Source organism: Anser brachyrhynchus (assembly GCF_964034855.1).
Source record: "Anser brachyrhynchus genome assembly, chromosome: 25".
Classification (NCBI taxonomy): domain Eukaryota; kingdom Metazoa; phylum Chordata; class Aves; order Anseriformes; family Anatidae; genus Anser; species Anser brachyrhynchus.
The window spans coordinates 1,472,589-1,494,729 of record NC_137718.1 but is presented as its reverse complement, the minus strand read 5'-3'; the positions used below and the strand labels follow the sequence as shown (position 1 = coordinate 1,494,729).

The 22,141-nt window shown below is 48.9% G+C and overlaps 1 protein-coding gene across 15 annotated transcripts in view; it reads right to left on the bottom strand.

Moving 5' to 3' along the window:
- Positions 1 to 22,141, bottom strand: part of CEP164 (centrosomal protein 164) — a 47,820-nt gene that overhangs the window by 11,382 nt on the left and 14,297 nt on the right. For 11 of the 15 annotated variants that reach the window (XM_080567634.1, XM_080567622.1, XM_080567630.1 and 8 more), the window contains 21 exons: positions 20,854 to 21,294; positions 19,216 to 19,299; positions 17,471 to 17,554; positions 14,127 to 14,212; positions 12,331 to 12,480; positions 10,112 to 10,330; positions 8,755 to 8,886; positions 8,077 to 8,293; positions 7,400 to 7,477; positions 7,010 to 7,141; positions 6,594 to 6,716; positions 6,016 to 6,159; positions 5,716 to 5,799; positions 4,777 to 4,845; positions 4,244 to 4,422; positions 3,678 to 3,804; positions 3,192 to 3,259; positions 2,788 to 2,995; positions 2,244 to 2,351; positions 998 to 1,112; positions 406 to 759 (listed from right to left, as the gene is read on the bottom strand). In XM_080567634.1, coding sequence (XP_080423760.1) covers positions 406 to 759; positions 998 to 1,112; positions 2,244 to 2,351; positions 2,788 to 2,995; positions 3,192 to 3,259; positions 3,678 to 3,804; positions 4,244 to 4,422; positions 4,777 to 4,845; positions 5,716 to 5,799; positions 6,016 to 6,159; positions 6,594 to 6,716; positions 7,010 to 7,141; positions 7,400 to 7,477; positions 8,077 to 8,293; positions 8,755 to 8,886; positions 10,112 to 10,330; positions 12,331 to 12,480; positions 14,127 to 14,212; positions 17,471 to 17,554; positions 19,216 to 19,299; positions 20,854 to 21,294 — 3,202 coding nt within the window. Of the gene's footprint in view, positions 1 to 405; positions 760 to 997; positions 1,113 to 1,193; positions 1,280 to 2,243; positions 2,352 to 2,787; positions 2,996 to 3,191; positions 3,260 to 3,677; positions 3,805 to 4,243; positions 4,423 to 4,776; positions 4,846 to 5,715; positions 5,800 to 6,015; positions 6,160 to 6,593; positions 6,717 to 7,009; positions 7,142 to 7,399; positions 7,478 to 8,076; positions 8,294 to 8,754; positions 8,887 to 10,111; positions 10,331 to 12,330; positions 12,481 to 14,126; positions 14,213 to 17,470; positions 17,555 to 19,215; positions 19,300 to 20,853; positions 21,295 to 22,141 lie in introns of those variants that run through there. The other 4 variants (XM_080567631.1, XM_080567627.1, XM_080567635.1 and 1 more) reach the window with 4 other exon arrangements.

The following is a 22,141-nucleotide window of genomic DNA, read 5'->3' as shown; positions in this document are numbered from 1 at the left end:
TTAAGCCTGGGTGCATTTGCTTTCTTGTGTTACGGACACGCTATCCCTACAAGCTGAGCCACCAGCCAAGAGCATAGTGGTGTTAAGGAAACTGAGATGGTGAACCTATCCCCAGTCCACAGGTCACTTCTAGGGGAGCAGGTCTGGTTTCTCTTTTGCTCACTTCTTTAATAACTTTCCTTCTGCGTACATCAGAACCTAAACTGCTCTGGAAGCAGGATAACATGGTCAGCCATATGTTGCACTGGGATGTTCTCATTCTTGATCTCATTAGCACTCTTCCTAAGAGCACCACCAGCTGATCTGGCCTTATCAGCACTGGCATGATGAGCTGATTAGAATTTGCAGGACTGAAATCAAAAGTTGTAAGCAAACAAGTAGACGGATTAAGGTTACAAGACCTACCTGGGAAGTACTTGTGCCACTTTTCTGCCAGGATGCTGTCCACTGTCTGCCCGGCTGTGAAAGAGCGACTGGAGCTCAGCCCAGTGCTCCGGACCCACTGGTCCACCAGAGACACCCCAGAGGGGGGCACCAAGGAGCCACCTGCCTGAAGTCCTGCCAAGGATGCGTACGTAGAAAGGGGGACACCACTGGAGGGCACCTGTGTCGAAGTGAAGAGTGGAGACTGGCGGTTGTTCAGAGAGCTCAAAACGCCGAGGACCCCATTCAGTTCTCTGGTGATGTGCTGCAGAGAGTCTGTCAGGCATTGGATCTTGTCCAGCTGTGGGCCAACCTGTAGATCCGTTCTCAAGTCAACTAGCAGAGGACAGAAGGAATAAAGGGATCACTGGGAAGGTGAGGGAGACGCTGCCTCCCTGGCAGGAGACTCACTTTCTGGAGTGTTTCACTGAGCTGAGTTTGATCAGTCTCTTTAAACTCAAATGAGCACAAGTGAGAAAAACATCAGGTACATCAGAGAGGCAAGAGGGAACGGCAGACACTGTTTAAAGCATTATACATCGGGTACAGCGTACCAAACCAGTCAGGCACTTACATTTAGGCTGACCTAAGCTTGCACTGGACATGCTGTTTGTGTCCTCAGAGTTGCTGAGATCAAAAGTCACCGTCTTCTTGCATGCAGTACTCTTCAGTGTATCTTCATCTGAAAGCTGATCAGAAGAAGGGAAACGTTGCAAATAACACCTGTTGTTCTGTCCCTGGAACAGCAAAGCCATTGGAATACTGCCTACAGCTCATCTACACAGGCTGGACTGCACAGTCAGGCACAGACCACGTGAAGGTAGAGATATTCATCCTCGGTCTCCAACAGCAAGATCTAAAAGAAAAAAGACTGCCTGGTCTCTGGAAGAAGCTGTGCATGCACTGGAGGCCAAATTTAACAGTTGTATGAACTGGCCCTTCTAGGCAGAAGTCAAAGTGTTTTGTGCAATAAATACGCCTTATAATTCTTGCATGGCTGGGTTCCCTCTTTGCACCAACAAGTGCTTGACCATCTAAAGCAATGTACACTCACATTTCATGCTGCCCTAAGGCTACATAGTCACAGGCACAGCTGGACAGATTCTAAGGCTTGCATTGAACAGGAAAGCAGACTAGATCCTAGCTCACATGAGGTGACCTGCCCTTGTTTTCTCTAGGCAGAACTCATGCAGATTTTTCAGGTTGCTTTCTGTATCTACTCTGCAGTCATACACTTAATAGTGAGTCCAGATGTCTTCAGCAGAGGGAAATATTTGCCACCTTGCCCAAGACACGAACAGCTAATAAAATATATAACAATTCTAATGCAAGAGTTTAGTTTATATTGTAGGATACTTCAGCATATTGGTGTTAACATGCATTTGTTTCTGGCCTAAGAAGATCAAAGGCTCATTCAGCAGGTTTTCTCCAGCCAACTTGATCCCTGATGCCGGCAACCCTGCCTGGCAAGCTGCCATCAGCCAGAAACTCACCATCCCAAGCCTCAGCCTACGTTTGTTCAGTTGACTGCAGACCTAGTGAATCATGTGGATTATAGCCTAACCAGGTTTGTCATTCTCTCCGGCTCCGTGACCAGCCTATTCTCTCCTGCAGTTCTCACAGACACACCATTCTGCTCTCAAAGAACGTGTTTCTAATAATCCAGCTTCCCTTGCAAACACCAGTCTTCTGCCACCAGCTAAATAGCCCCCATTTGTACCAAAAGCTCTACAGAGACTCCAGCACAGGGGAGGAGGTCAAGAGCTCTGGGAACTGTGGGAGTGCAGTTGGGCAGGTCCAAGCAGGATGCTGGTGCTTACCTCCTCCAACAGCGATGACTCCAGCTGGCTTAGTTTCTCTTCCTTCTTCTTCAGCAGCACCTGTCCTTTCCGCATAACTGACTTCATCTTGTCCAGCTGCTTTGCTTCCTGCAGGGGATCAAACAGCCAAGCCAAGGAGGAAAATCTGCTTTAGTTGTCATGATGACTTTCACTGTCTTGCTTCTGCTCAGCACAGGAAATCGTGCTGCTGGAATAAAACTGCTTCCAAGTCTTCCAGAGCATAGGGAAATGAGTATACAGAGGGGAGAGCACATGCCTCTGGCAAGTTCACCCCAAGGAAAAGGAGGTTTCAATTCCTAACGCTGCATCCAGCAGGGTCAACAGCTTTGCAGCTATAGTCTGCAGGTAGGAGTGTTCTGGCAGCAAAGGAAATTATCTTTTCCCTGTCTTTAGTTGGTATATCAGCAGAACTGACAAGTACTCTGGAATCCCTTTTCATGCAATAGTTAAACCACTGCAGAGCTACAGCTGCAAACTTGTACTTAGTGATGGGATGGATACCTGCCAGCGCCCAGTGACTCACCTCTTCCAGGTTCTTGCGCACTCCCTCCAGGAGCTGGGAGCTGTCAAGATCCTGCACCACCTCTTGCGCTTTCTGCATATCTTGGTGCCACTGCTGCCTGGCAGCTTTCAGCACCGTGTGCCTCTTCCTCATGGAGCGGGTCTGGCGCACCAGGAATTCCTTGGCATTCCTAATGGAGATCCCTTCGGCAGAGATGTAGCTTCTGACACTACAAGAAAGAGACAGGTATGCTCCTGGCTTTCTGTGCTCTCTGTTCCATCTGGCAAGCCTCATGCAGCTCCCTCCCCAAAAATAGATAGTCTGCATAAAGCACGTAAGCTGAAGCAAAAACATTTGCTTGTAAAACCCAAGAAAAGAAAAAAACAATACCCATTTTCTGAAGTAGCTGGTATACAGATACTCACTGATCAAATTGCAAGTTGCTGTCCTCGTGGCTTTGAGAAGGTGGGGAAGCAGACTCTCTGGATGAGTGCTGAGGAGTTGAAACATTTCAAAAGCTAATAAATATGTATGGGAAAACAGAACCCCAGGGCCCCCCTTAGAATCAAATTAGGGGCAAAAATTCTGGATGAAATCACCATGTTATCACCCTGACCCGAGATCAGTGCTGGAGATATTCTTTATGTGATATTTTAAAATAAGTAATAAGGACATATCCGTCCCTGACTCAAGTCCTGCTTTTGACTCCAAGGACACTCAGGTATCCCACACTCCTTTCCCCTAATATACAGAAAGCAACAAAAAGTACAAAACACTGATCTCTCATGGTAAAGAAAACGCATCATTGCATCTCAAATGAATTCAGGCAGAAAGAACCAAAGTTGGGATTTTCCAGAAGTTACAGCCTCAAATCTCACAAGGCAAATGACTTTGCAGCCAGCTTTACTCACAGCTTGAATAGTTTCTCTCAGGTCTTCAACATGGAGCTCAGCTTTCCTTCTTGGAGACTCCACGCTTTCTTCTGCCTCCAGTTCTTTCAAAATCTCCTGCTTGCTCCTGACAGCTGCCTCAAGCTCACTGTCACATGAAAAGGTAACAACGGCAGCAGTTGGTTAGACTGCGGGTCCATCTAGCCAGTAATCTACCTGCAAGCGTCCAAAGCAACCTCCAGTTTCCAGGAAGGAAAGGACCAGATGTGCAAGACAAGCGGGAACACAAACATACTGATGACAGCGATTCATAACAGCTTACAGCAGCTGTGTCTCATACAGTTTCCCCCACACAGGAACAGACACAAGTAAGAGACTTCACACTACAGCAGTTGGCAGATACCGACTACTACATCCAGGGCTGGGGTACATCAGACAATGGAGGCTATCAAGCTGAATAACCAGTAAGACAAGCTTCTGCTGCCCCTGGCTGCTAAACACAGCTGAACCGTTCATGCAACACCTCCAGACAACACTGCTATCAGGTAGAATTTGTACACTAAAGGAAATTTCTCACACACACGCACCTGATACGCTTCTGCAGCCTTTGGCTTCGGGTCTGCAACAAATCCACCTGGGCCTCCAGCTCAGACTTCTGGTCTTGGAGCTCTTCAAGAGACCTGCGCAGTTGCCGGATGGACTCAAGAAGGTTGGTGTGCTCCTTCCGATTCTCCTCGAGGCGGAGTTGAGAAGCTAAAGCAGCTTCCTAGAAGCAAACAAAAAATCCCCCAGACTTCCCTGACAACAAGTGAAAGCGCAGAGTGTGCAAGAGACTTTTGCTATCTGCACAGTTCACAGGAGATCCCAGAGCTACAAATGCACAGACCACGTGCCCTCCTAGGGGAACAAGACTGTCTTCTCTTTTTGAGAAATAGCTGCAAGCTAATCAAACTCCCAGCAGGATGGCACTCCAGGCTGAGGCAAGGTGGCAGGGAGGGATTTGCAGACTCACAATTAAGGAGCAACATAGCTTGCTTTTATAAAGCCATGGTTCTAGCGTGCCCACTCTACCCTCCCCAAAACGAAAGCAGCGCAGCTCCTCTCCAGAGCTAAGACATACATCTCTTTCTAGCTCAGTCCGTCTGTCTTCATCCAGCAGCTGCTGCCTTTTCTTCCTCAGAGATTCCTCCTAGATATGGTAGACAGCGTAAGTGTCAGAGCATGGGGATGGCAGCAGAGGAGACTGCTGATGCTCAGCAGTTTCAAGACCATTTCAAAATACCTGAGCATTGTTCTGAGTTTTGCTTTATCCCATCCCATTCCCTTCCCTTTAACGTCAACAACAGAAATACTTGTAGGAATATTTCATTATATTTGCTAGAAAAATTTGTATTCCTGTGGAAGGAACATCCCCCTTCTGTTCAGCTGTGAGAGCATTCAAGGCATATAGCCATTTCTGCAGCACCTCACTTTGCGAAGTTTACGGTTGCACCCAGCATTTCTCTATCTTTTCCCTTCCTCACTCTGGTGCTCCTTGGAAAGGAAGGGCTAACAGAAGCAAGCCATTGTAGCAGGATGGGACTTAAGAGATTTGGCACACAGAAATATCAGCCAGTGATTTTTGCCAGCTCCACAGGAACATCTGGAGTGCCTCCCCCTCCCACTCTCGTGCCCAAGATTGAGAAACACTCTTTTCCTTTTCATCACAAAAGAAAGGAGGAGGTAAATCAGGAAAGGTTTGTCTGAAATCTAAAGTGACACTGAACAGGACATGCTGCCATGAAAGGATTTTACGAGCCCTCTGTCACAGCCACACAATGCCTCCCACGGCAGGAGAGTACACCCAAAGCACTGACTCTCACCACAAATCCCACTAGCCATAAGGCTGTACCGCTAAGAATGCTTAGCCCTGCTCTGACTCACAACAGAAGTTTTAACCTGTAATTTGGACGGTAGCTAAAATCCTGGCTGATCATTCCTCAGAAGTCACCCATGAGGAAGCAGCCAGAGGAGCAGCTCAGGCTAGGAAATGTCCGCAGGTCCAACATGGCTGACTCACCTGGCTAAGAAGCTGCACGGATCTTGCTTTGACATTCTTTGCACGTATTTCAAGCTCATTTTCTGAATCCTGTAGTTTTCTTTCCTGCACAGAGATGTCAACATAAAGAGAGAACGACACAAGTTCCTCACTCACCAGGCAGAGCTCTGCCACCAGAGGGAACGGGGGAAAAAAAATAATGGGAAATTGTGACCTGCCTCTTGTATCGCCCTTGGTTGTAGAGGGTGATGCACTGAGGTGTCACAGTACCCCGGCCAACCCAAAGCAGCCAAGCCACAAACTGCTAGGCAGTCTCCTCACCTTCTCCCTATGCCTATTCTGCAATAGGGTCAGCCGTTCATCCAGCTCTGCCTGCAGAGCTTTCACCTCCACTTCATGAAGCTGTCGGAGGCGTGCCATCTCACTTCGCAGGCCTTCAAACAGTTCTGCTCTTTGCTTTCTCTCCTGTTTGTTACAGAATACAAACAAGAAAAGTGGCTGAGTGAAACACAGGGTTCTCCAGCGAGCCCCCACGAACACGCAGGACACACACCCTCTGGAAAGCCATCCCACAACAGCTCCTTAGCAAACACCAATTTAAAAGCAAGATTAAAACCTCTTGCTTATAGGCGCAGCATTGTTAAGAGAACTGGCCCTTCTAGGCAGAAGTCAAAGCGTGCATGGCTGCACAGAATGTTTTGACAGGTTAACCTTACAACCTGTCCTAAATTTGCTTTACATAGTGGCACCAACAGCCAGTTCTCTTAAAACAAAGGAGATCCCCCAGTTTTTTGGGTGGTTGAGATAAGCAGGCCTGGCAAGCAGCAGTGCCAGCCCAGGAACAGACCGACTGAGCCATTACAGTGGCCTCCCAGTTCACTGCTCTCCCCCAGCAGTACCTCCTCTTCATACTGATCCTGAGTCCTTGCCAGGACCTCCTGGTGCTCCTCTTTCATCCTCTCCATTTTCCTCTCATGGTCTTTTTCCACTCCCTGGCGTTTCTCTCTCATAAGCTCACTGAGCTGCAATGACGACACAAAGAGGTTTCCCTGAACCACTGCATTGCACTGCAGTGGCTCCCCAGGAGAGCAGCTTCCCACATGAGCAGAAAGACTGAAGTTCAGAGTACCTTGCGAGTAGGATCAGGCCATGGCCTGGACAGTAGGAAGCAATCACCCCACTGAGATGAGATGGTGCAGGAGTTCCCCTTCCCCGGATGCACCAGTCACCCTTGGGCAGGGGACTCAGCATCTCAGACCTCAAAGCTCCAAGGAGAGAGGGTGAAGAATCGTCAGCATCCAAGACGAATACTTGCCTCATGTTCATATGCCATTACTTGATATGCTTTTTGCTGCATTTTCTGCTCTGCTCTCTGCAAGTCTTCACGCAGCCGAGTCTCCTTACTCCTCTGTGCCTCCGCTGCCTGGGTTTGTAAGCTAGAAATGGCCTGCCATGAAAACCACCCACAGAGACTTGTCACCCTTCTGACAAGATCCATTTAGTGCCACCCCACAAAGAGCAAACAGCATGGCAAGAACCGGTGTATACAGTCTCACCACCCCCTACTTGGAGCATGTCCAAATGCTGAGCCAGACCAGAACCATGTTTAGGAAGTGGAAAAAACTAGTGCCACCCGCCCTGGCCACATTTGGAGACACTGTGGGAAGGAAAAAACAATTTACATTCTAGGGACACTATCTTTTACCTTTTGATGCTTCTCTTCTGCTGCAGATTTCAGCTGCTGGAGTTCAGTTGCAAACTGTTTCTCCAGCTCCTCTGTTGCCTACAGGAACACGAGCAAAACAATCTGCTGGAAAAGCTCTATTTGTAGGGACATGCTGTGCAAGATGTTGTTGCAATTAACGTCTATCCATAAGCATCAAAAAAGCACAACAGTCAACCCCTTTCAAACCAAGTTACATACAAGGTGCTTTTACTCTGTATGTGCTTTCCCTCCTAGAAGACCTCAGTGGATCTCAGTCATGCTGTGCTATGCTGGAAGAATTACAAACAGCCTCCATTCAAGAACCCCAAGCTTTCTGGAGGACTAAAGTAGCAGCCAAAGAGGTATCCCAGCCTGGTAAAATAGTTTGCTTTAGCTTGGCAAAGGCACAGTGTTCTTCCGCTCTTCTGCAGATGCAATGTGGCCACTTAAACAACCATTACTTAATCACCATTGTAATAAAAATGGGGGAGTACTCCTCCTCAGCCCAATCATACCTCCAACAGCATGCCAAACATCTTTTCTTTGTGTTTTAACTGAGTCATTATTAAAGCACGTGAAGGAGTTATTTATTCTCATTTAATTTTAGCATTGCAATGCAAGCCAGGTCAGCATAAACAGCATGGGTCTGACCCTAATCGGTAACAAACAAGTCTCACCTTTCTCTTTTCTGTTTCTAATCTCTCCTTAAGCTCCCTCAGGAATTGTTCCTTCTCTTCTTCCAGCCTGACCATCTCTTCCTGTTGAGCTTCCTCCATTTCCAGCTTCATTTTCTCCAAAACAAGTTGCTTCTTCCTCTCCAGGCTCTTCTTCTCTGTTACCTGCAGAGATTCCCACTCTTCTCTCAATTTTTGCAGCATGAACTCTTGCTCTGCCCTGGCAGGTTTGCAACAAAAAGAGAGACAGAAGCAGGTCAGAATTTGGTACTTTTAACACTGTGCTCCATTTAGGAACCAGAGCTAAGAAAATACACTGGTACAGGACAGGACATGCAAAATCCAGAAGAAATGGAGAACCAAAGCACACTTTGATTCACAAGCGTATCAGCTAAGGTTTTGGAAACAAACAGCAGAGCAATCAAGTAGAGACGTATCTGCCAGCCATTACGGCCCATCAGTTTCACCTCCAACCAATACTCCGCTCCCCAGCACGTACAGCATCACAGTTAGGCCCTCGTACTTACTAACCAGGCCAGGCAGCAGCTATGGGAGGCTCAGGCTGGCTAGTACTTCCTCTGCATGGTTGCTGGTGGCATGCAAGATGCGTCCCTCCCAAACCCCCCGAGTTTATATCCCTAGGGATGATAGCTTCCTACTATTTGCAGGAAAACTTTTCACCTTATCTTCTCCTTCTCTGCCTCAGTCTCTGAGGCGATTTTGGCTCGCAGCTTTGAGAGTCTCTCAGTTTCTTCCTTTCTCACACGCAACTCTTCTTCCTCAGAAACCTTTGCCAAATCCTCTTTCAGAGTGCTGAGAAATGAACAACAACAACAACAAAAAGTTCAGGAAGCTCTAGTATCTTCCAACTGCCTCCCCAGGGCCTACAGATCAGCTCCCACTACCCGTGCCTCCTGAGCGATGCATCCCCAAGACTCTTGCCAGTTAATTCTTTTCCATACCTTCCCAGTCTGGCTGCTGGCACAGGAGACGCAGCCCCTGAGCATCAAGCTTCTGTGGTGTATTTTTATAGTGTACTGTACCACCACAGGTGGCACTTTTTTCAGTAAGTGAAATCAACTGCTCTTAAGTGAAACCAGACTCCCAGCCAAGGTAACCGGAAGCATTAGTACATCTGTAAGCTTCACACTTGCATACAGCACCTTCTTTTCCCACTGCTTTAGACATTTCTCTCTCCAGGTCCAACTTCTGTGCTGCCCCTTGCACCCAAGACAACATTCCCACAACATTTCACACCAAGATACCTTTTCTGCCTCCCTGTGTGCTGCTAACAACTTATTTGGGGTGGCCCTGGTAATTCTAGTACAAGTCCTGAGAGAAAAATCTCCCAAATAGAGGACGCCACTCCCATTGCTGTCCTGCTCCCTGGATTGCTATTAGAACTTCAGGCATTGGCTGGGTTTTACACAGAAATCCATGCCCTATTCCTTAAAGTCTTGTTTGGAAGTCCCTCTTTAAAACATACAGTACCAGAGCTTCAAATAGTTCCTCTGGGGTAACCTCATCTTCTCTAATGTTCCAATTTCCAGTCCTGTTACTACCGTTTAGCCCAGAATTTGAAAGTCTGCCAGGTGGTAAAGCTCCAAGTACTGAACTGGAAACTTTTCCCAGGTTAACAATAAGAGACAGGTTCACAGCTATATGAAAGCTGCACGTGTACCAAATGGTAGCTCTTCATGCAGGACATGAGGAAGATGCTCTCTTGTCTGTACTGGAGAGAGATTTCCTCAGGCAGACTGCATCCTCTGCATAGCTGCTTTGAGCATTTACAGCACTGACAGCAGACCACTGCTCGTTTCAAGATGTGCAGATCCTCACCCACAGGACTGTCTGGGCCAGGACAGAGTCGCATGCTCCTTCCCACCCCGAGAGCCCTTTTCTTGCCTCTTTCACCCACAGCTCTGCAAAGCAGCACCCGTTTCAAGGTGGTGGCCTAGAACACAGCACAAACCTGCTGCCACCAACAATGAATTGCAGCTGGGAAAGGCTCGGGGGAAACAGGACAAAAGAAGAGTACCTGAGGGATTTTTCTTTTTGCTGATGAAGCTTCTGAGCTTCTTCTTCTTCCTGTTGCCGCATCTCCTCCTGGAACTGCTGAATTTTCTCCTCCTTTGCTTGCAGTAAGTGCATTTTCTCTTGTTCAATCTCCTTCTCCAGCTCCTTGGCTATTTCCTCCAGGGATTCTTCACTAGGCTGGCTCAGGGACCGCTCGTGTTTTATTTCCTTTTCAGGTTGCCTACCAAAAAAAGAAAGTTTCTTTGGCAAAAGGGTGAGAGAACTGAGTAACACGAAGGGAACAGCAACATTCCCCCACACAGTATCACCTCCAAACCAAAAATCTCAAAGCCACCTACTCTACAAGCTTGCCAGTCTACGAAGGGAAAGGATGTGCAGAAGCTCCCCTAGACTGCAGCCACTTGCAGGCTGCTGCGGAACGCTTGCTGTTTAGCTCACAGGAGGCGAGGAACAGCAGCGGAGGCAGGTGGAGGACACGGAGGCAGAAGACAACCTTCCTACAGAGCTCCTCCTGCCAGCGTCCCCTGCAACATTCCTGGAGAATAAATCCGTTCACCTGCTTGCCAGCCAAACTCACGGGCCTCACACCCTGAACTTTTTCAGCCGCAGATCCAGGAAAGCATTCTTCACAAGGCTATTGAGGGATACACGGCCCGGGCTCCAAGCTTTGAGTAGCATGTTATCTCAGATAACAGCCTGGGGTGTCCCCAGGCACCACTGGTTGGAACTCTCATTGACTCCCAGAGACACTCGGACTGATAAATTACTAACCCTAGCCCTAACAGCACTTAGGTCCTGAACGACTCTTCTTTTGGCACACTTACAGCTCACCTTGTGAGGGTGACACAGCCGCACCTCGTGAAGGACCTAATAGCTTTGAAAACCTGGATCTGACTGCCAGGCATAAAAGCAGATGCAATCAGTACTGGTTTCTAACCCAGGGACTGGCAATACACTTCTCATGGACCAGGTATTTTTCTGCAATTGCAATCTAAAGTGTGCTGGGAGTTTGCCAGCCCTAGGCAACAGAAAGCCCTAAGCTCTCCAAAAATTCAGAACCAATCTGCTTATAATTAAGGTGGTTTTTTTGTGTGTGTGTTTTATTTTTTTTTCCCAGACATAGAACAGCAAAATTATAAGGTGTGTCTGAAAGAGGCTGAAGGGGAAGGAGGACAAATGAAGAGTAGTCTAAGGACAACATTTTTATTCTTTGCTAGTGAAAACTGAAGCAGCGAGGTTTCATCATGCTCTGAGACTGCTAGCATAAGGCAGAGAGACTTCTGTCTTGCCAGGAATCAGGGAAATAATAGCTCTAGTAATATAACCTTGAGTCAGAGAGAAAAGGTTACTCATGCAGCCATTAGCAAAAGAACGAGAGAGAGGAAAGGGTAGTAGGGTCCTGAAAAAATCCTGCTTCCCCAGCATTCCCCCGTAACACCACATGCTCTGGGCCAACTGCACAGATGCCTACAGAAGGTACCATTTATCAGGCTGCTCTGCAGAGCAACTCGGGCATTTCTACCTTTTTATCTCTTGCTTTTGCTCTAATTTTTGTTTTAAAAGCCACCGAACCAACACACACACATCTACACAAACAATCCCTAATAAAAAGGGAGGTGCTGTGCTTGTCCTCACACCAAGGATAGCTACTCCACCACTTTGTCTTGACAGATCCATTGCCTATTTTTTTCCCAATTACGTCTGCTGATCTGTCATTCGACACAGAAAGCAAAGTCAGCGCGTTCACTTCTATTGCAGTGGAGCTGCAGGAACAGACCAGCAAACACCACCAATTTAGTACCATGAGAGACCACTGGCTTTTGCAGGGAACCCGAGCTCTGCCATCGTGTGCTCTGACTTCATTACCTCAAACCAGTGATCCCAGTGACTAAAAGTGAAGTGGCTACCTCCCCCCCCACACACTGAGACCTCAGTAGTACTCTGCAAGAGAACTCAGGATCTGTAGGAAAATGTTTATCAAGGTGTGTGAGTGCTTAGCCTTGTTAGCGACACCGCTGAGGAGGCTTTTCCAAGACCAAAGCAAACAGATCTTTCTCCACACCACAGAGCCCTACGCCCCAGGCCCCAGGGGGCCTAACATCTCCTAGCGTGCTAACACCACACAGTACCTTCAAACAGTAATGGGGTCGGGGAGGGAAGGACAAAAGCTGTTATGCTTATAACACCAGAGACTTAAACAAACTTAAACAAAGCCCTTACTCTTTCTGTGGGGCAGCAAGCTCTTCCAGATTGATTGGGCTATCCAGCGATCCCTCCGCCAGCTCCAGGGCCACCGCCTCTTCTTGTTTGGGATTTTCTAAAGCAACACACTTCTGTCCTGATGTTTCACAACCACTCTGATCCCTCTCACTTTGCAGCACAAAAAAGGTAACAGAATATCAGATTAGCACAGATCAGATTCTCGTGGCTGCCCCAGGTACACAAAGACAGAGGGAAGGTGGGACGTGCAGCTGACTTAGATGGGCAGTCGGCAGCACCAGCTCATGCCTGCCAAGGGGACTCCATTGTCCAATATAGGGCTGCCAAAACCCCAGCAAAGCTCCCAAGAGCCAAACCATTCACACCACCTCAAGCTCTGCCAAACTAACAGGCAGCTGAGGATTTAATGCATCTGTCTACCTCAAAACACTGAATCTCGTTGCTGGATTACCTCCCTCTCTTTGCGAGTTCTTACAGGATTTCCCCAGGATACATCAGCCCTATTAGTAATACGTTGTTGTCTAAATTAGAGATAGAAATATTGGCAGGCATGTCTACATCTACAGTTCTACTTCATCTTGGAAGCACAGAGAAGAGAGACTAGGCAAGCACAAGGTAGCTTTGCAGGCAGAGCAAGAGGACACGCAGCTGGGAAGCAGGTACCAAGTGATAAGGAGACAATTCCTGGGGGCAGAACACGTTTTCAGGGACCTTCACATGAACAGCTCCTCCAAGCACAAAGTTGTGAATCCCAAGTGCACGCAGCCAGTCATTAAGATGGACTGCAACCTCTTCTGTTCACAAGTTTTCCTGGCACAGGCAGCAGCTTCTTGGTTCCCAGTGCCCCAGAGTGCTGTGTAGCTCTGTGTGGAAGCTAAGAGTTTGGACACAACTCATCTATAAATGCCACATGCTACAACTCTCAAAGGCAGCGCGGGAGCTCAGGAGACCATGGAGCTCACTGCTCAGCACAATATTCCAATTGTTTTAAACAAGTCTCCACAAGCAGGAGGGAAATAGCTCCCCTAGAGAGTCTAAAGTTCTCACAGTAACTAAGGGTCTGGAAAGCCTGCGCTGCTCTCGGGGTAACAGCTGTTGCATTCTAGAGATGTCCACACACCAGGATAATAAAACAGCTTACCGCTTACACCTGGCTAAACAGTGACTTCCCCTATGCCACCCCTGTGGAAGGAAGTTGAACGGAACTGTTCCCACTGGAGCTGAACTGCCCTGCCATCGGTAGCAGGAGCCAGGCCCCAGGAGCCTCCAGCTAGGGCTCTTCCCAGCAAAGAGCCGGCAGCCCAGCAGAACCAGTACTGACCAAGACTGGGACCTGCCTCAGAACCTGAAGGTCTGTTAGCAGGCAATGGCTAGTGCCTGTCTCCTACGGGTAAATGACATAAGGCACAACGCAATGAGAACAAAGTCAGACCGTCTTTGCAAGAGACTGACGTTCCCAACCTTGGAGCAAAGTCGGAGAGCTGTAAGGGAAATGGAGAGGCCAGCTCCACGGCTGGGGGTAGTCGCAAGGAAGTGGAAGGCAGGCAGTTTTGCTGCCTTCCCAGCCAGAAGCTGAAACGAAGCTGGAATCTGTTGAGACAATACTAAAGAGGTGGTGGGAGAAAGACTGAATGGAAGAAATCCTGTGAGAAGCTGCAGGGTCTCAGGATGTCCTACAGGGAGCTCCTGTACAGGTTACAGTGACTACAGCACAGCAGAGGCAGACAAGACAGGAAAATCATCTGGAGCTAAAGCTGCCCATGCCTCCTTTCTAGCTCTGACTGGTTGTACCATACCTCTCAGCAGCTTTTGTTCTTTTGCTTTGCTCTTCTTCTATACTGGCTTTGCTTTGATCTTTTTCTTCTTCTCCCAGCTCCTGGGCCTGCAGGTAAAAGCAAACAGTGTGGAGTTCGCTGGCTCCTTTGCCATCAAAGCCTCTCAGGACCTCACAGAGGCTCCGCTGAAAAGCGGTGCCACCCTGGTCCAACACACCAGCACCAAGCCCACGGACCAAACTGCATCACAGAGTACTCCAGAATGCCCAGCTGAACGTGTTAGCTTCCTCTCCTGCAATGGAACCAAAGTCTTGAGATATTGCAGGGGCACCTTGGAGGAAGAGATCCATCAGCCCAGAGACATCTGGGAGCTCTGCTCTCCAGGCTGTGGTGTCAGACTGTGGGCTCAGGTTGGCTGTTTTCAGTACAGAAGATGAGCTCTCTGCCAGGACTCAGCACTCCTAGCACAGGTTTGGGTTATTTCCCCCGGCCCTGAAGGTCATCTTAACACATCCAAGTAACAATAAAATTGATATATTGACTGTGACCAGAGTCACAACAGGACTTGATCCTGCCTTGCATCCTGACTGTCAAACAGATGATGATGGGCAGCATACTTCATGCAGCCACATCTACCTACAGGCTGCTGACTACGCCATCCAGCAGAAATCCGTCTGGGTGCTGCAGACAAAGCCAGCTCCCTTGGTAACACACTCAGAGTGACTTCAGATGGCTTACTTATGAAATAGGAAACACTTTTATATTCAAGTACTTGCTGTTTCAATAGTCAGCTGCTCCTGTTCCCACCTGCCAGCTACCAGGCACCTCTGTCCCTCCAGCAGGGCCACACAAACACGCGTTGTGTAATTCACCTGGGGAGAGGGAACAGCTTCCCTCTCCAAGCTCTCAGTCCCACATGAGAAAGGATTAGCAGCTCATCCTGCCTGCTGAGGCTTCTGGATATGAGGTCTCTTGTCCAGAGAGGAGTAGCCCACTCATAAGCTCTTGGGGACCACAGAAACAGCAGGTGAGCTCTTCCCTTGCCATGCAGGAATGTAGTGTGGAGCAGGGCCAAAAAAGCAATTAAAACAGCAGTAATTTATGCAAATGTTCAGCAGAGCAAACAGCAGAAGGATTCCCTGCAAGTGCTGTCACCTTCCATCACATCAGCCTGGTCAGAGCTCTCCCAGGCAGCTCCCTGCCACCCCAGCCTAAATAATGACTTAACTCCTGAGAGCTGAGGAGCCCTACAAACATCTCCTGGCTCAAACCAGGCTGCGCCGCCTGTGAAAGGAGAGAAGCCAAACAAATGAAGAACGAGATCTTTCGGGGAATAAAGGTAACCGGTTACAGAGTGAGCTGCTGAGCTCAAGCCTGGGGCCACCGTGACACTCCTGCCCAACCCGCCTTCCCAGGGGCAGTCCCTCCGCAGAAACCACCGACTGCAGATACCTCCAGACATACTGAGAAGGTGACTGGAGCGCCTGCCTGCAGGGAACAAGGGCTGGATTTTAAGCCCTGTCTGTGAAATTGCTGGAGTCTTGCCCCTCTTGTTGCCTCAGGATCCCCAGCAGTCCCAGAGGAAACACCAAATACTGCTAGCAGCTTGGTTTTCTGTCCTGCTTAAACACCAGGCTGAGTCCCACAGGAAAAATCTCAGGCGCTCGCAATACAAAGCCAGGCTCCTGGACACATGAAAGCAGGATGACAGATAATAGGCCGTCTTCTCTCTGCAGAGCATAGCCCCCAAGGGGCCTCGACAGGAGGATTTCCACGGTCTCCAGCACACAACAGCTCAGATCCCATGCCTGCTTCCAGCTCCTCACCGCTATCACAGCAACGATGCCAGCAAAGCAGGATGCCAACACTTCAAATGCCTGCTAAGTGAAGGGTGAAAGGATCAACCTCCCCATTGCCAGCAGAGAAGTCAAGTCTTTCAGGCAGCAGCCCACACTGCCTCTGCAATCTACCACAGCTCCTGCCAAAACACGCTAACCAAAAGCTTCCAATGCTGCGCACGTGTAGTGTCACAGAGGCAGTCTTTTTTTTTAAAAGAGAGTATTTTGCCAATAGATTTAAAGCAAGGCAAGCTCATTGCATGAAAGTAAACACATTGCAACAACCCAGTCTCATTTCAAAATAGCCTCTGTCTTTCAACAGAAAAGAGCAGCTGCAGTTCTGCAGGGGGCACCATTTCAAACCTACCTCTCTCTCCTCAAGACAAGGCTGTAATAAACTCAAAATGTGCCTGCTCCAACAAGACATTTGTATGCACGAGGACTGTGCTGTAGCAAGAGGGAGAGGGGGAGAACACAGCAGGCATATGTTTTGTTTTCCCTTCACATCTGATTATGCTCATTATTAGGCACAAGAGGACAGGTGTATTCTCCAGACAACCTAACAAACTGGATTGCTCCTCTCTGCTGGACAGGTGGTGAGTTTGCCACTCAAGGTCTCCTCCAGTGCAGCTGATCAACTCACTTACAATCAGAGCAAGGCTGAGTAAACCCCAGCTGGAGCCTGACCCTCTGCCTCCCCGTGCAGCACGCTCTTCCAGCCAACGCGCTGATGAGCTGAGAGGATGGTGCAGGAGAGGGGTAGCTGGGATGGCTCAACAGGAATGTGGGGCTGCGGAAGACAACTCAGTAACATGCTGAGAAGACAAGATAAAACCTCAAGAGGCACAGTAATCTTCTCCAGTCAGGACTGCCCTAACATAGCTACATATGGGGCCGATGTGATGTAGGAGGCAGACACGTGCAGGCATATGTACGCTCCTCCATATGCCACAGACTCACTGAACGGATCCTATTTCGCAGCTACATGAAAGCAGGCAAGACAAGCAAATGCTCAGCAATAGGCTTCCCTAAACCCTACAAAACCTGTCAAGGGGAGGCAACCTCCTTTTCTTCATTTTATACTATTGTGTTCTGCTACACGAGTCCTCTTCATTTGCTTAAGAGAAAGAAAAGGGAAAAAAAATAAAAAAGAAAAAAAGTAAAATAGACTCTGCTTCCCACCACTCTGTGGGAAAGCCAGTTGTCTACACTTGTAGTGGGGGCAGTGAAAGGATGCGTCTGTGAGCCTGCACACATGCACCGCTCAAATCACCTCTACTCAGAGTATGTTCATTGTATAGCTTCCCCTCACGGGAAGGACTGCAACTACCTGCTTCTCTGCAGATAAAATAGTGCACCAGAACTGCTGCTCCAATCCCTGCCCCAAAGGCAGGGTGCTTAACATCTCTCTCCTGTTTGCCTCAAAGCCTTATGCCAGTAGCTTCATCCTGTGCTTAGTACACCACAATGCAGTATTTTAACCTGCTGGTTCAGAGATTGGTCCCTGATCACATGTAAAGCACTTACCTTGCACATGGGGCTGTCTAAAACAGGAGACAGAACACCCACATCCAACACCTGCTCAGAAAACCGACTCTGGAAAGCCAAGTCCTGAAGAAGAAAGAAAAGGATCAGTGTCTGACAAGCATGCGCTGGTTTTGCCAGAGCTCCTGAGAGATTAGAATAAAATCCAAACACAGTTTGGAATCCATGCTCATCGTTCCACTGATAGCAAGTCAGTTCAAATATCTAGTGCTACTACAATTAGAAAGGTTTACAGGACACAGGAGACGGCTACATCAAGACTCAGGCCTGCATCCAAGACCAGATCATAGCTGTACTGCAGTCAGATGGCTCTGGTAGTGGCTTGACCAGCAGCAAGCTGGGTTTTCTGCTCCCCGTGCTGTAGGGGCACGGGCAGACGCCATGGGTTACCCAGAGCTACCTGCGTGGATGACAGGTGGGGCAGTGGCACTGTGCTGCAGCGAGGCTCTTTTCACTGATGATCCCGGAGGAAACTCCCCCTGCGGTGCCAGGGGACCGCAATTCCACCCAAGGATGTCATGGAATTGCTGCAGGGCAGCGAGCTCTGCCATACCACCCCATGCACTCCTCCATGCCACAGGTCACAGCAGGCAGGGTGACACACAGCACGTCTACAGCAAGCAGCAGATTTCCCCCCTCGGCCCCCGACCCAATTGCCAATATTGTTGCAGATTTTTCTGAGCTTTTTTTTTTTTTTCCCTAAAAGCCAGCTCCTGCAAGTTGCCCACAGGCCGGTCACTCACACAGTTCTCCCGACTGGCAGTGGGTTCGTGCACCTGGCTGCAGACACAGCGTGCATGTGTGTGTGTACACGTGCCCACAAGCAAGCACTAGAAGAGGTATCGTTTGATGCAGCAGCCACTTGCCAACACAGGCTTGTACTAACACTGGTAAATAATGATATTCTCAGCCATTTTCTGGCCATGCTGCCTCTGCTCCCAGTGGCAGATGGCAGCGGCAGTTTCCTGTAGAGACAAAGAGATGCTGATGGGCACTTCACCCCCCATCTCAGGGCTACCCTCCTGCATGTTCTCCCTCTGGGATGCTCAGAAGCCAGGTCCCCCAGCCATACACACTTCCAATAGAAAAAGCTGTTTAGTCCCTTAAAGCATGATTTTATATTGCTTATTATTTTCCATTTTGCAATTATCCGAGCGGAGTCCCAGCTATGAGCGACCTACTTTTGCAGGGATATTACCTCACCCGCAGAACGAACCTGCACTTTTCTGCAGTCTCTGCTCCCGCTCGGTAAAAGCCTGTCATCACGCCTGACCGTGGACATACCACAGCCTCCCCACCACGAGAATACCCACGTCAGGACCTCACAGAGCAGACCTGTGAACACTTCTGAGGGCCTGACCTGGGGCTGGCTTCTCCCTGGGAAGCATAGCCATGGAGTAACAAAAGGTTTGAGAGTGAGAGCTGGTTCTGCCAACACTGCTCTATGTACACAGGCAGTTCCTGGTCAAGTCATTCATCTGATAAAGCCTGTGCTTGCTCAGGAATTTGCGAAGCACAACTGTGCTTCAGTATCTCAAGAACCCCCCTGAATACCAAAGCTACACAAAGGACGACATGGGTGGCCTGTGCCACAGCTGTAATGTCACTGCTCAGCAGGGAGTCAGGGCAGTAAGAGTGCACGAGATGGCCACGATCTTCAACTGGCTGCACGTTCCCAGGGAATGCAAAGCCCATGCCCAAGGGACGAGGGGCTTTTAGCGACTCACCATATGCTGAATCAGGTCGTGGTCTGAGCGGTTGGAAGCCTGCAAGTCCTCCACACATTCACTGGTCTCAGATGCCTTTGAAAGCTGAAAGGAGATACGCATTATGGCCTGTAGATGTGCTAGCCCTGCCACTTCATTTAGGCATTTCCAACTAAAAAGAAGACAAATGATACTCGGAAGACAAATCTGGTCTCTGTATACCATTGGGAAGTAAAATAGCATGCGTCTGAGGTGACTGAACATCTTAGGAAAGACCAAGGGTGTGACCCACAAGACAATCACAAAACACCACTTCACAGAGAAAGGACTGGGGAGGGAAGACAGGTGCAGAGGATGGGACTGGGGAGGGCAAAGAAGTGCTCTTCAAATATCCCTGATAAAAGGCACTTGCTTATGGTCCTGTTCCTTCTGCAAGAATCTCCACAGCTCTGAAATCTCCCTAGACCACCAAGCAAGCGTGCGAAGCCACCCAGAACAGCAGCATGCTTCCTCAGTGACTTCAGAAGTCCAGCACCTTGCTGTGCTATGCCCCCGTGCAGCGAGGACTCCTGTGTTCCCAGTCATCGTGAAACAACGCAGAGCTGTTCACCACTAGCGCCCGTGCAGTCCTGCTGACTTCAGCACAACTACCCAGAAATGTAAAGAAAGCACGCAGATGGTGTTTATAAAAGCAAAGATTTCAGCTTTAAGCTCTTCAGGACAGAGCATGTTTTTTTTAGGCTCAGTTTTACAGTTTATCGTTTCTTAGACGTTGTCCATCAATGGAATGAGATAAGTCATCAAAATTAGCTGGAGGAAAATTAGATCGGAGAGGCATCATTTATCAGGTCTCACGCTAACACTTCTGCACGACACTGAACAAACCTGGAAGGTGTGCACCTGACCCCCCAGCCGCGGGGTCCAGGCTGTTACCCCACCTGCACCTCGTGATGCAGAGCAGCCCACCTCCTGCCGGAGCCTGCATAGGGAGCTCCTCATTCCAGCCCGCTGCCGCCAGCTGTCCGCCCGTTTCCCTCTCAGACAGCATCACAGAAGCAGTGCACAGACTGGAAGGAAGGCTCCAGGCTCGAGCTGCAGCTCTGGAGCCAGCCCCCAGGTACAGTCCCACAGTCCTTCCCCACGCTGACCTCACGCTTCCCTCTCAGCGTCCTCCCGCGGAGCTGTAAACATCACAACCGGCAGCTCACTTTACACTTTTGCCCTGTCTCTACATAAGCTGAGAGAAACAACAGAAGGAGAGAAACAAAGCAGCACGGACAGCTGGGCTTGGTGTGAACTTCATTATAAAACCTGCTTGCTTAGTACAGATGGCAGCACTGAAAGCTGAGACTTATTTCTCCTCTAAGGCTTGAAACACACAGCCCCGTCCAGGATTTTTGCCTGTCGGTTGCTTTGGACAGCACTTTGTGTCTGCATAGAAGAATATTTCCTAGCTCAGTACTAAAGTTGCCGATCTGGGAATTCAGAGCACTCGTGCCCCCCCAGGAACAGGCTGCTGATTAGGAAAGCACTTATGCTGACTTAACAGAAGATGAGTAAGTGTTCCAAGTGCTTCCCTGAATCAAGGCCCTACAAAGCAATGGGAAGAGCCACAGCAGATTCCACACCAAACCCAATCCGTGCAGGCAGGTCTCTTACTTTGCCAGCATCCAGCCTGCTGTCTGTTTTCAGATCAGCTGCTTCTTCCCTCATTTCATTTACTATATTTTCATCAACAGACACGGTGTCAACGGTGACAGCCAGGCTTGCCAGCTGATCTGCCTCAGCAGCTTCAGCATCTGGAGATGCAGCTCTGGGTTGCACGGGACTGCCGGGCACATCTGTCCCTGTTGCTTTCCTTTCCTCCAGAGACTGTGGCAGCTCATCAGCTGCCGAGACGTCACCTTCCACCTCAGTATCTTTCTCGCCCAGTAGTTCATTCCCAGCGAGTTTCCCACCAGAATCCTCTTTGTTCTGGCCAGAAAGGCTACCGTCAGCATCTCCGGAAAGGACTTTAACCGGCGTTGGAGGGCATGCATCATCAGCATCCAAGGAAGACTCTTGCCCTTCTTCAGCACGTCTTGATTTTAAAGACTCCTTCTAGGCAACAAGTCAAACACAATTATAGCTACAACATTCTTTAATCCCTTCTCTGGGAAGATGCTGGGGTGAAAATAGTATGGGTTCTTCTGCAGCAAGAAGCAAAAAAATCACAAAGCTTTGGGTGACCTCAACAAGACCAATTTGACTTATTTTCATACCGTCCATCTCAAAGGAAAGGAACGTTAAGATAAACCCACTCATTTCCTGGGGTTGAGACTTTTTTTTTTACTCTATTGTTTTTGTATTCATGGGGTCTCAGCACTAGCAGTGTCTGTTGCAGGGATCATCAGTCCCTGGGAGCACCTTAAATGCTCTGCAATAGGCTCATCCATGCTTTCACACCGAGTCTGTTCAGCGAGAGATGGAAGCTTGCAGGAGAATTACCAGATATTTAACTTCTGCCTGAAATAACTAGAGAAGGGTAGGCAGGATGCAGCCACCCCACCATCCAGTGGCACAAACTTACAGGCAGGCCCTGATTTAAGCTGCCACTCTGAGCTCAGAGCAAGACCAGGACCAGCTAATGTTCTAGGCTAAGAAATGGCAGAACCCACTGGCCCTGGGAAAAACAATCCCAAGAGCTTAGTCACCCAAAGGTTTGGCTGCCTCTCCCAGCAGTGGGGAGGCCCACAAAACTGACAATAAAAAGCGTGATAGCCAGGAGGAAGCAGGAAAAGGTTCCCTCATCAGTATGCAAACAAAACTGCTAGCACTTCCTATTTTCTCGCTGTTTTATTAATGCCGTGGTGTCTTGTCAAACATTAGCTGCATCCTGTGTACAGCGTGTACCATACACAGACTGCATATTTTAACGATGTATTTTTATCAAAGTGCAACTGGAATG